At 29.9% G+C, this 13,394-nt stretch overlaps 1 protein-coding gene across 1 annotated transcript in view; it reads left to right on the top strand.

Annotated features, from left to right (window-relative positions):
• The window catches only part of LOC108694773 (Kv channel-interacting protein 4-like), a gene marked incomplete at its 5' end in the record, with an annotated part of 38,537 nt that extends 28,671 nt beyond the window's left edge, over positions 1 to 9,866 (top strand). Inside the window, 2 exons of the mRNA XM_018204430.1 lie at positions 2,211 to 2,423; positions 9,706 to 9,866. Coding sequence (XP_018059919.1) covers positions 2,211 to 2,423; positions 9,706 to 9,816 — 324 coding nt within the window. The remainder of the gene's footprint in view (positions 1 to 2,210; positions 2,424 to 9,705) is intronic.
• Between the last annotated feature and the right edge of the window lie 3,528 nt (positions 9,867 to 13,394).

The following is a 13,394-nucleotide window of genomic DNA, read 5'->3' as shown; positions in this document are numbered from 1 at the left end:
ATATAATATAAGAAAAACAGAAATTGTTTTTTTTATTGTTTTAATCTGAATAATTTTTTTTATTCCGATCTCAGCTTCAAGCTTTGTTAACGTTATTCCACGTTAACTTTTATTTTGTTGTCCTCTCATCTCGCCGACTTTATTTTATTCTTTGTGGCTGCCTAATATAATTTGCTGGACTAACAGTTTTAGTAAATACGCTTTTTGATCTCAGAGGTATTAAGAGAGAAAGTCGGGGATAATACATGTTTTCCACAATCTAAAGACAACATTCATTATTTTAATAATTATTTTAATAATTATTAATATAGTATTTATTTTTTCTTAACTTTTCCACTTTGTTTTATTATTGAAGTTTATTTTTTGCTGTAATTGCATCTTTGCTTATTGCATTTAAGATTAACTTGTATAATATAAAAGATAAAATAATTAAATTTTTCAATATTTTTTTATTTGCTTAAATGTATGCTATTTCATATAGATATTATGTTTTCTTTTATTGAAATCAAAGTCTAAATGTAATAAGTAAAGTGGTTTTCTCCATAAATCGCTCGTTCGAAACAGCCCTGAGAAATTATCGCGAATGGAATCCGCAATATCATTTCGCATAATTGCATACAAACTTTATTGTAAGATTAATTAAAATTTTATATTCAAAGGAAGGCACTTAAATGTATTAAGACAAAGACAGATATTCTATTCAATTCAATTTCTACTTAATTCCCTAGTTCTACTGTTTTTTCACTCGCTCTGCTTCTAATAGATAATTAAAATCCGTTGTATGAAGTTTAATTAATTGTAGGGTCTATTACAGACGAAAGCGCAAACATCAGACTCACTATTACTGCGCGCTATATAGATTACCCCAAAATGTGCGAATGTGACAATACGCTAATGAATTTCTCACTCCATGACGAACTTGAGTTAGTATTAGTACAATAGAACCAGGTCGCAATTCTGTTCTATCTTATAGTCACCACATTCGAAATTCTAGACAAATTTCCATAGTAATTGTACTAGAAATGGACGTAGCTCCACCAGTCTTACTCGTATTATTTACGGCTTTACTTACGCATCTTGTGTGTCTGTATCTCACATGTGATATTCGTGAACTTCTCACAGTTTCACACTCACACGCGTACATATTAATACGAAATGAAATTTCGACATTGGAACTTAGCTGACTGATAGGATAATTTGTCTTCTATGAGGCGACGCATTACACGCTGTTGCCATTATTTGCCCAATTACCGCACGATTAAATTTAACATCCTCCTGTGTCTAAATTGCTTTTGTACGAGCGAGAGACCTATTTCCCTAAAATAGCAGTTGTCCAATCTTTCTTATTGCGATGCTCTTTTTGCATGATGACGAAATTTGCATGAACGCGTTGCTGCGACGTTAATGTAAATGGAAAAATGCGCTCAGTAATCAAGCTTTTACTTTCATCTACTAATACTATATTATATATGATTTAAAAAATATATATATTATTATTGCACCTATGATTTCAATTAAATATTAACTTTTTCAAAATATACATTGAAAAAAAAGAGTGCCGATTAAAATATATAAATTGATTTATTTATTTATCTAATTTTTGAAAATTTCTACATGATTGTAATAAATTTCTTTTCATATTTTTTTATTGGTTTATTTAAACATCTATCAAAAGTTTCAGCTCTAAAAATAAAAAGAATCAAGTACATATAATAGCAAAAATAATAATGCTTGTTGATAAACATATACATGGACCTATCATATCTTTTGATTTTCAATAACTTAGTAACAGGTGTTGCAAGTTGCATAATCAACGTAACCACAAATCTCGTGCGGTATGTGCCCACATCTGTACGTTTCATTCTAATTGTAAGTTCGACACCGCACCATTATTCAGTCGACACACAAAGACTAAAGTTTACCACTCCATTCTAATAGTAGCGTTGTTTGTTCAATTATCACACAATTAAATGCAATTCTAATTATCTTCACGTGAAAGTATAATTGCTTCGTTCACATACGATATTCTGGAAGAATAGAATAAGAGAAGAAAATTAAAAATAAGTGGAGCGTGTCATGTGTGAGAAATAGGTACATTATAATGCAGCTCGAGCGTTATATACAAATCTCATAAATTTATAAGCATATACCACCAAATATTTTATGACGACATATCATTGCTACAATCAATGTTGGTTTTTATGTTTTAGGATTTTGTTACGGGTTTGAGTATACTTGCTCGTGGCTCGATAGATGAAAAACTTCGTTGGACGTTTTCTCTTTATGATATCAACGGCGACGGATGTATCACGAGGGAGGAGATGACGGACATTGTGACTGCCGTATATGAGCTGATGGGAAAATTTTCTGATCCCAACTTGGACCATGAGGGTGTACGCGAGAAAGTGGATCGTATGTTTCAGGTAGAAAAATGAAAATAAATCTTCAAAACATTCGCTATTAAAAAGATTTAAAAATTTGATATATATTCTAAGTCAGTATTAGCAGATAACAGTATTATAGTCTTTCCAAAACTATTTCCACTTGGAAACAAAACCTAATAAACATGTATTTAATTGTAATTTATTAAAGAAGATTGAGTTAAAAATATCAATTTGGAGCAGACAAGCGTGATATTTAAATTAATGAATTTCGTATCTATTTCAAATGATAACTGTCGATAATCTGTTCACTTCAGCGAAAGAAAACGAGCGTCTGCGGAGAGTATATCCGTGAGACAGGAACGAGCCTTTCTTTTTAGAAGCTGTCACATTGTTAGCTACGGATGACAATGCCCGCAGTGCACTCGGTCTTTTCACCTATATCTCCGGCACTACAAGCGAAAAAAGGAGCAATCTATTTTACAGAGACAATTTACGCGGATGACGTGTCTTCTACCTGCCCAATAATAGCTACACGCTTTATCAATCCTATGACAAATGAAGTTCAAAGAGTTAACGTTTTTAGGATATGAATAGAATTGTGCTGACAATCGAACTGCACAAAACAGGCGTATTCGCCTTCGTAAAACAATTGTGTTGTAAAATACGCGATAAATGCCAACCAATATAAAAAGTTCAAAGAATGTAGATTTCCAATTTTTTATCTGTTACAAAAAAATTGTATAATAGTATAATCTGTTAAACGTAAAAAAGCTTTAAAGAAATAGCGCGGTAACAAATACATTGATCTTATTTTACTCGGACACGAATTACGATTATATAAAATTAATAAATATAAAATTAATAAATAATATTTTATATAATTATTTTATTTTGCTATTAGAAGAAAAGTTTTAAATTGAAAGCTTCTTTCATAATTTATTATCGACTGATATAAGCTATCAGAATCCTAGATCCTCATCTTGGATTCTGTGTAGTCAGGATCCATTGATGTGTTTCCTATGCTTTCGTTGATGTTGAAAGGAAACGTAAACGTCGACAGTAAAGGCGACGCGACCAGAAAGGGTAAATGCCTTGTTTAGTGTTGCTGCTTTTGAGACACACTGATACGCGTGTACACACTCGTGGTCGTGTATGTGGCAATCGCGACAGCATAAGAGAGATAGGATTAGTACCTCAACATGAAGCTCCAACTCGAAACCTCAGTATATGTGCGCACTTTACGTTTATATATGTATATATATATATACACACACACACACACACACGCGCGCGCGCGCGCGCGGAAAGTTTAAATTCTAATTGCCTGTGGTCTCAGTTCTTCAAAGACCCCAAGGGCTTTTCTCGAGGAATCGCGTCAGCTTCTCAATCTAACTTGCTGCTCCCGCGTTCTGACACACGTTATATAATAAACATGACACTCGAAGAGTTTTAATTACTTTCACTTGAACTTTTAAAAAAAAGATAAAAAAATGAATCTCTCTCTTTGAGAATGCTATTAGCAGATTAATTGAAGACTTGAAAAAAAAGCTTTATGCTTACAACAAAGTATTAGTTTACAAGATTTTGTGTAGAGTATATGACTCTCTGTTTCTAGGGTAATTTTCGAACTCTGAATCAGAATCTGCCATTGAAATATTTTCATCAGATCTGATTTTTAAGATATAAGAAAAGGTGTTCTTTTCAATATATAGTGATTTTATTGAAATTAGAAAACAAATTAAAAGTGTTGAGTATTTAATTTTTGCTAGATACATTACTTTAAATATGAAGCGCCACTACGGTCTGAATGTTAAGATTATTGAACTATTATATAATATATATTCATTTAAATGAATTAATTTCAGAAATTATAATTGCGTGTCGATATAGTTGTCGGACTTTCAATGCAATCAATCTGAAATATTAATAATCCCTCCAAATTTCCCAAATTTAATCTTAAAAAACTGTAATAAACTTATTGTGAAAAATATTGTCTCAGCTGAGAATCGAATCCGATCTCTTGCATTCCGTGCGAGCGTCCTAAGCCTTTAGATTACTTATTAAGAGATCTTATTAAGTTTATTATAGTTTTTGAAGATTAAATTTGGGAAATTTGGAAGGATTATTAATATTTCAGATTGATTGCGTTGAAAGTTCGACAACCATATCGGCACGCAATTATAATTTCTGAAATTAATTCATTTAAATGAATTTATACATATAATAGTTCAACAATCTTAACATTCAGACCATAATGGCGCTAATTTAAAGTATTTAACATAAACGATCTTATTTTCAATCTTATTATGTAATTTTTGTTTCTTATGTGACTCTGGATAGATTTCATATATTATAAGAACAGAAATAACCGATTAGCATGTTTTGTTCTAATATCCTTGATATTATTATATAATTGAGAAATATTATTAACATTAATAATATTTTTCAATTTTATTATCAAATTCTGGTGGAAATTTGCTCATTATTTTGTTTTACCTCAATTATTCGGAAAAAAATATTTTAAAATTAAAAAATAATACGTTATATGTGTGTGTGTGTGTGTGTGTGTGTGTGTGTGTGTGTGTGTGTGTGTGTGTGTGTGTAATGTGTTATTTTTTAATATATACATATATCTTAAAAATAATACTATATTTAAAAATAATACTATATTTAAAAAATTCCACTTGATGACATTTTCTAGCGGCATATTTCAATTCAGCGAAATTATATTTCGCTGAATTCGTATATGTTTAAAACAATTTCTTTTTTTGTATTAAAAATTATTCTAAATTTGTAATAGTGTAATGTACAAAAATATAGTTGGATTCTTATTCGTACACACATATTTTAATAATAAGGTATGTTTTACTTAAAAATCTTAATATTCTTTGAAAATTAAAAGATACTACGTTTTCTACTATAACATCATTTAATTGACATATCATGCATACATAGTTTATCTATCATTGTTGAACTACAAACAATTTGATAATAGTAATAGAAACTATTGGTCGCCGTTCACTATCGGATTAAATGTTATTCCTGGATATATTCTGTATCTGTCTATATTCTGTAGTTAGAACTTTTGATTCGCATGATGTAATTTATTAGTTTGTAGTTTGCAATCAATTCTGCGATTCACCATAAACTGAAATGTCTGCGAAACTGGAAACTATCTAAATTTCTGTGAACAGATGTTACTTGCAGTTAAACTTTATTGTCATAATATCAATAACATCTGTTACATGAATGATCCTCTTCAATGCCTTATTGTCACGTCATACCGTAATGCATGCAGAGAATGATAAAATTGTCGTATTACATTTGCGCACGTACATGATACTAAATATCCAAATATATATATTTATAAATATGAACTTATTCATCAATACGTGTAAATCAAATAAATTTCTCAGTAATAATACAGCTATATACATATATATCATATATATATATATATATATATATAAAACGCATACACACTATTTGTCAAATGTGCAGCTTATAATGATGTTCCGTTTGTAAACGAAAAAATGGAATATATCGTGAGGCTCAGATATGTGTTGTAGACATTCTACGTTTCCTTTTTCGGACATTAACGTTTGTACGTAGATAAATCGATTCAAGACTTTCGACTAAAAAGCTTGAAGAATGTGGTGCAAGACAAGACTTTTCTTCAACAGTTGAACAATTTTTCAGGCATCTTTTTATCTCACGATACGGATAGGTACTTTGAAGTTCGTCTTGTTAAAAAAAGCTATTCGACAAAAAAATATAATGTAGCAAATGAAATCAAGATGCAGAAATAAGACGAAATATAACAACAGACGGAAATACGAAAAGAAAAAAAAGAAAATGAATGTACAAAATGGAAAAAGTTTTATTTCACCACGTACGATATTAAAGTAAAGTACTCTCAACCAATTGTGAATGCAATAATGAGATCGTAAACGAAATTACACAAGGGATTCACAATTCATACTTTAAAAATAAATAAAAGAAAAAAGAGATAGAGAAAACATATGCTATACCGACATAACCATATAACATATATCATATTGATTTACAAATTTGATTAACCGATGTGACGCAGTCTCATATTACAGATATATTATTTATGGACTTACTTTACTAAGCTCCGATTATTTTTTTCATTTATACTCTCCCTCTTCTCCCCCTCTCCATTCTCTTATATTCTTTATTAAATGTTTTTTATATTATGATACAAATACTTGTCTTGTGAATGCAATTTCAATTACTTTTACTTTAAATTTATATTTTTCTTCTGTTTTTCTCTCGATTTTTTATATACTTGTCTATCACTTTGACGAATCACCACTTCAAGCAGATCGCGAGTGTAGAAAAACAAATAGAGTGAATGTGAAAACATTAATCGAATAGCTTTTCCCAAATGTATGTTTGGTGTCGCGTAAAGATCTTTTTTAATTATACTGATTGTGAGAATTGTATAAAAAAGCAGCCACTTTGTGACGTCATATAGTGACTTAATACAAATACTAAAATTTAGGCATAAATTATATGTGTATGTGTGTTTCAAAATTACATAATATTGTTAATTATTAATTTATTATTATAAATTAGTTTATTATTATTTATATTCAAACCTTAAAATTTTTTGGGGATTATTGAAAAATACGTTATATAACTCTCAATGAAATATATATGCATAATAATGTATAAGTCTTTGTCACAAAGTTTTTTTCATCTAAATTTTTTTTATATGAAGTAAGCTTTAATGAAGTTCCCTAAGTCAAATAATTAATAGACTTGTTGTAAAACATACAGTGTGTCTGAGTTTTTGGTCTTCTAAAGATCCTTTCAGGATAAACGATAAAGCACTATTAAAGGTAACCTCAAGCCATGAATATAAGCTAGAAATGAAAAATGAACCGGTGGACACTTTATAAACTTCTAACCACGGCACAATGGCTTTGAACGCTTACGAAGATTTTCAATGTGCTTGTAGAAAAGCGGTGAAAACTCCCGTTCTTTGCGGTTTTGTGTAAGATTCCATCAATATTCTTCTTAGATAACTTCTTTAAAGATGTAGCAAGCATTAGTTATGCACAATTATTTAAAAATCTGAATCAACTACATAAATACTTATGCATTTTTTCGTTTCTTTAACTTTTTTGTTAATCCGTAACAATCATACATATAATATATATGTATAGTACTCTTTATCGATAAAAATAAAAAAATTTTAGTTGTAATTTATAATTTTAGTTGTAATTAATATTCTTCCAAATTCCTTCATAAATCTATTTATCAGTTCTTAATTATATAATTACATAATAAAATAATTTATATTATATGTCTATACGTATGTTCTATGAATTATATTATTTTTTACCTTTCGTATAATAATGTAGTAATCCATTCTTAATTGTTCATAAAATAATTTGTTTCGATCAAACTAATACTAATTAATCACAAGGAAAGCGGAGGTAACGAATGTCGCAGAATACCTGCGTTAGTCGTAGCACTAATTAAAAACGAGCTTTATTCGAACACCGTTCGTTCTAGATAACGATTAAATCCGTCCCATTGTTTCTGGAAACTGCGCAGCCAGCTCTCTAGTACTTCTCATTCCTGAAAAATGGGCTACCTTGCCAATTTTTGGTTTTATGATTGAATCGTTTCCATGTTACGTTGCGAACAAGAGATCGGGACATAGGAGATAAAAGAAAAAATAAAATATGAGATATAAAAATTTGCAAGTTTAATAATTGTTATTACATATATTTTACAAAAATTTTAAAAATTGTGATTGTTAAAAATTATCAGAAGAACTGCTTCCGTTATTTGTTTCTGGAATTTATTAATTTACAAATTTACAAAAGCTTATATTATAATGTATATAGCACGAGACGTATTATATAGTCTTTTAGAATGAATGATTTGAAAATATATATTTACAACGAAGTTAATGATCTTTATAACATACAAATTGATGCATAATAGATTCTGTAATAAAATCCTATTATACTGTCGGTTCACCTAAATGTTCGCACAATCCTATGTTCCCCATATTTCCGGTAATTATCGTTGATTATAATATAATTACAAGGCTACGATAATGCACGATTTAACTTGTAGTAAGTCGTGATACCAATTAATCCTATCCAACAGTACATGACATCAGGCTCCACTCACGCATACGAGCTATCTGTTTCGCAGTGTGAGAGCAATAATAATTTTGCGAGTCGCACCTGCCAATGGCCGATTTACCATTGTACAATCTAAATGATCGTACATGCACGCAACATGACTTGAAATACCAGCCTCGACTTTCGATTGTATTTGTTCCGTAAATTAACTCTAATAGATTGCCACGAATTGCAGATAATCAATGCCCGATAATGCCTGCACTTCTAGTTGAATATATTTGAATAAATATACAAAGACCACACTGTTAATTAAACTATATTCGTTCATATAATTATTAATGGTTTACTATATTCGAAACAATGAGCTTGAAAAACAATCTTTTTTTTTATAAATTTAAAATTTTTTATTATTATTTTAATAGAAGAAATGTAATTAAATAAATTGAAATAATAAGTTAGTTTTACGTTGCACAAAATAACGATATTGAAAAATATTTGAAATTTGCGACGCAGTAGAAACAGACTTCGAATGCGACCGTGGTCGATCAGTTTTACATCAGTTCTACTTTAAGTGACGCATACATTTACATCGGCATACCGTCGTAGAAATATGGAAGTGTGAGAAGACGTCTACTTGCTTTTTCGTCGTAGACCGTCTTAGGATATACGTCAGTAGTAGTTTTCCAATCTAGGTCAACGTGGTGGCTTTTTTTTTAGTTTAAGCTTCATAGTAATTCCATTCATTCATGGTTCAGTCAATCATGTTAGAGTTAGGAGATATGAGATTCCGGATATCCGTGACCATGATGCAAAACAAAGAGAGATTCAAAAGCAGATTTTCGTACCTTTCTATAAAAAGTCTTCATAATACCTTTATAACGTTTTACCCATAATATTAACTTTTTAACACAATGTTTCATTACGGTTACGTTACAATGTTTATTGAGTATTAAAACCGATATGTAGTTGACAATACAAATAAGATTTAATATTACAATTTTTATGGTTACATTATAATTTATTAAATAAATAAATAAATTATTATTAACATAAATTACTTTATATAATAAAATAGAAGATATATTTCTTATATATTATAAATCATGATACAAAATATTTCTCGTTAATTTAAATATATCTAATATTTAATTGATAGTATCATTTAATGTTATTAATTAATTTTGTTTCAGAAAATGGATGGCAACAGAGATGGTGTAGTGACGCTATCCGAGTTTTTAGAAGCTTGTCGAGCAGATCCGGATATCTCAACCAGCATGGCTGCTCTAGACACTGCCTTCTGACACTCATCGCGTCCGTAATACATACCATGGACTTGAAGGGATCACTCGATTAGGAAATAAATCGCTCAATGTTGTACCTTAACTCCTTGGACCAGAGAGGAAAAAATTCTTCAAAATATGTCCCATCGTCCTGGAGCGACTGATATGCGATTTTTCAGAATTGATTGTTTTAAGAGACACTTTGCGCATTAGCTCAACAAAATCTACTCAGCGGAATTTCTAGATATGCAAGAAAAGATTATTAAAAAGAAAAAGAGTAAAAGAAGAGTATATATAAACGGAGTGTTTCAACTCGAAATTTGTGACTTAGACGTACCAAAAAAATTACAAAAATGATTGTTTTGTGATAGAAACGAAACCTAAGCGAATATTTGATTGATGTGCTGCCTCCCCCTTCCCTGAAATAGGATGTTTATAGGATTAGATATCAGAATCTACAAATAAGAAAATATATGCAGGAGCAGATTGAAAGCAAGAAACAAGCATATTAGAACGATAAAATAATTTTGGTATTTTGCTTGAAACTTGTTTAGAAAATGATGATATCATAGGCAAACAGTATGACATCTGTTACGAGAAGAATGTAATGGGTCCTCCAATAGTTTTCAAATATTGATAAAATGGTAACGATTTCATAAAGCTTTTAGCATTAGTGAGTGATGAAGTGATTAACGAATAAATGAGAATTAGAAACGGATCCTTTGTATCGAATGAAGATTGCAATTAAATTGTAAGTGAAAGATTAGTAATGTATTTTTAAAATTTATGCACGACGTTACTCGCACTATTTTATTCTATTTTTAATTTAATTTAATTTTTAATTATAAAAATTTTTAATTAAAAATTTTTATTGATATTAGCCTTCATATATTTTTTATAGTCAAATTTACGTAAAAATATTAAATAATATAATACTAACTGTCAACACATTTTATTTAATTATACGTAAAATTATACTGAACTTTTACATAAATGTTAAAAAATATTCTTACATAAAAATTATATGTTCGTTGAAATACATCTTATTGTTAGACAAAGGATGCAATGATTAAAAGTGATTGAAAATTGTTTTATGTTTGAGTTATACCTGTGTGCTGAGGCAATAAAAATGCAACAGCATATGTATTCAGTTGCATTTCCAAACTGCAATGTATTGTACATTCAATGAATGCTCATAACCCTCGTACAATTTTTAATAGCGGCGAGTTTCGCGTGCAAATAGAAAACAAAAAGACACAAAGTTAAATGCGAGGATGAGCGTTAACTCATGAACATACAAAGTTTATCGTGAATCCCGTCGTACAGCTGGATATGTCAAACGGGATTTGTTGTTTCTAGTGCGTAAGCATGTAGATGATAAGCGATATCAAAATATTTATTTTTGTGACAGGTAAGCGTATTATCGTTGTAAGAGTCTAGATTGTAAAGACTGTGTGCTGCTAAAGAGAGAGAAGTTGAAGAATTGGATTAATTGAGGACAAAAAGTAGAAGAATGATTATTCGAAGACGTAGAAAAGAGCCTCTCTCTACCGATCCGGCATTAGAATGATTCATTGCCGAATATACGAAAAATATATAACGTTTTATTATAATTAACCAATACGAGTCGTGGAGACTGGACCAAGGCTTCCGCGATGAGCGAAGAAGATTTACTTGAGCAAAGTATATTTAATCATTTTCCATCACTGCCTACTTCTGGATAACTATAAATAAATAAGGAGGAATATGGACGGAGTAATGAACGAAACAAGAATCTCCGATGCATCGAGACCAGCAAGTCTGATCGAAATCATCGACATTAGATTGAGAAGCAACATGAGGCTTATATTTATTTAGATATATACGAGTTTCAAGTATCCTTTCGTTATGTGCGTTTTTTGTAAAATACTCGAGATAACGAACCGATTTTTTGATATTTCTTCGATTTAGAAAATAATGTGTGATTGCGGCGACTAACTTCTTCAACAGCAAAGCTGACACAACTCCAATTCACGCAGTGTATCAATATGTCGAACGTGGAGAGATAGAAGAAGGATGTGAATTAAGTCAGTAAAGAAATGATAGAAATGACAGAAAAAAAAAACAGATCGCGCACGACGAGAATTTCAGGCGTAAAGATTTCTTCGATTTTTAGCAGCGCCTATCTATATATAGAGCATAAGACTTATATATAAATTGAGATAAACATCGAATGTTGTCTCATATCACTCGATCACTACCGCATGTCTTTGAAGTTACGTAAATAAGTATATAAAAGACAGAAACGGGGTAACTGTGTCGTTTAGATACTTTCGAATTTGGTCGGATATTAGTTTTAGATGCGAGAAGGGAAGGAAACAAAGTACTCTTACCCCACGATAATCGGAAATAAGCTAAATCTAAATATGTTATGAGCTTTTTTATGCGATGCCATTAGTTTTAGAATAATGTTATTGTTTTTTAAGAATTAGCGAGACTGACGATAACTGGAATATTATTAAGTTCGCAAGATATAAAAAGAAAGCACACAAAATAGTAATTTTTTAACAAGACGGAGATGTAGCATTTATTTAGGGTGTGAGTTTCATTACATAACGTCACTCCGTTTAATCCATCTGAACTATACATTCACGCATACTTTCTCCCTTTATTTATGCTTATTGTATACTTCCTCTAAAAATAGAATTCAGTAGACACTTCTCTATAGCTTTGATTCTTCTTGTATGCTATCGTCATTTAATCTCTATTGTGCGCGCTGCCAAACTGCATATTACCTTCTTTCGCAAACATCGAGTTATCTACAGGAAATTTCATAAAATTTTAGTAACGTAAGTTCGATCATCAATGTAATACGAAAAAGTTTTAATTTAAATTTTATCACAAGTTATTTTATGGGAACAATGAGAAAACGAAATTAACAATGATTTAATGTGTAACATACTCTTTATATTATCTTAAATCAACGATTGCCAATGGTTATATTTTATATATTACGAACAGAAGAAAGTAATATAGTGCTAAATAATTTCAAACCGTATTAGCTTGTCTTTAACTTCGTAGTTACTATGCTAAACTATAAGCTATATACGTACAATTTTGTTTAGTGCAATATCAAGTTTTATATTGTTGGACAATAAAAAGTTTTATTATAACGCGATCAGAGACAAAAAGTAAACAATAGTAACATTGACATATTAAAGATATGTAATATTAGGGTAACATTTCCTAATTTTTCTCAGGATATACTTGATATGGCTGCTGAAAGTAATTCAATTATCATATTTTAAATACATAATTGGCAACTGCTTAAAAGTATATAGGAATGAGAACTATTTATGCTCAATCTAGTTATTAAAATATAAAATTATTGATTCTAAACACAATTCAAAATAGGATATCATAATGGATACTTCTAAGGTTCTAGATTATTATTGTTATCTTATATGTGATTTACATAAATCATACACACATATGTATTTTTTCTTCATTTAATCGAGCTGATAAAAAAGCGTACATAAAAATAGCGTTCTCGATTTTTTAATTAAAAAAGCAATTATTTTTATTTTAACTTCTATTCTTCCTTCTCTCTTATGAGTTAT

This window comes from Atta colombica, unplaced genomic scaffold (genome assembly GCF_001594045.1).
Source record: "Atta colombica isolate Treedump-2 unplaced genomic scaffold, Acol1.0 scaffold125, whole genome shotgun sequence".
NCBI lineage: Eukaryota > Metazoa > Arthropoda > Insecta > Hymenoptera > Formicidae > Atta > Atta colombica.
This window is presented reverse-complemented; position numbering and strand designations above follow the sequence as displayed.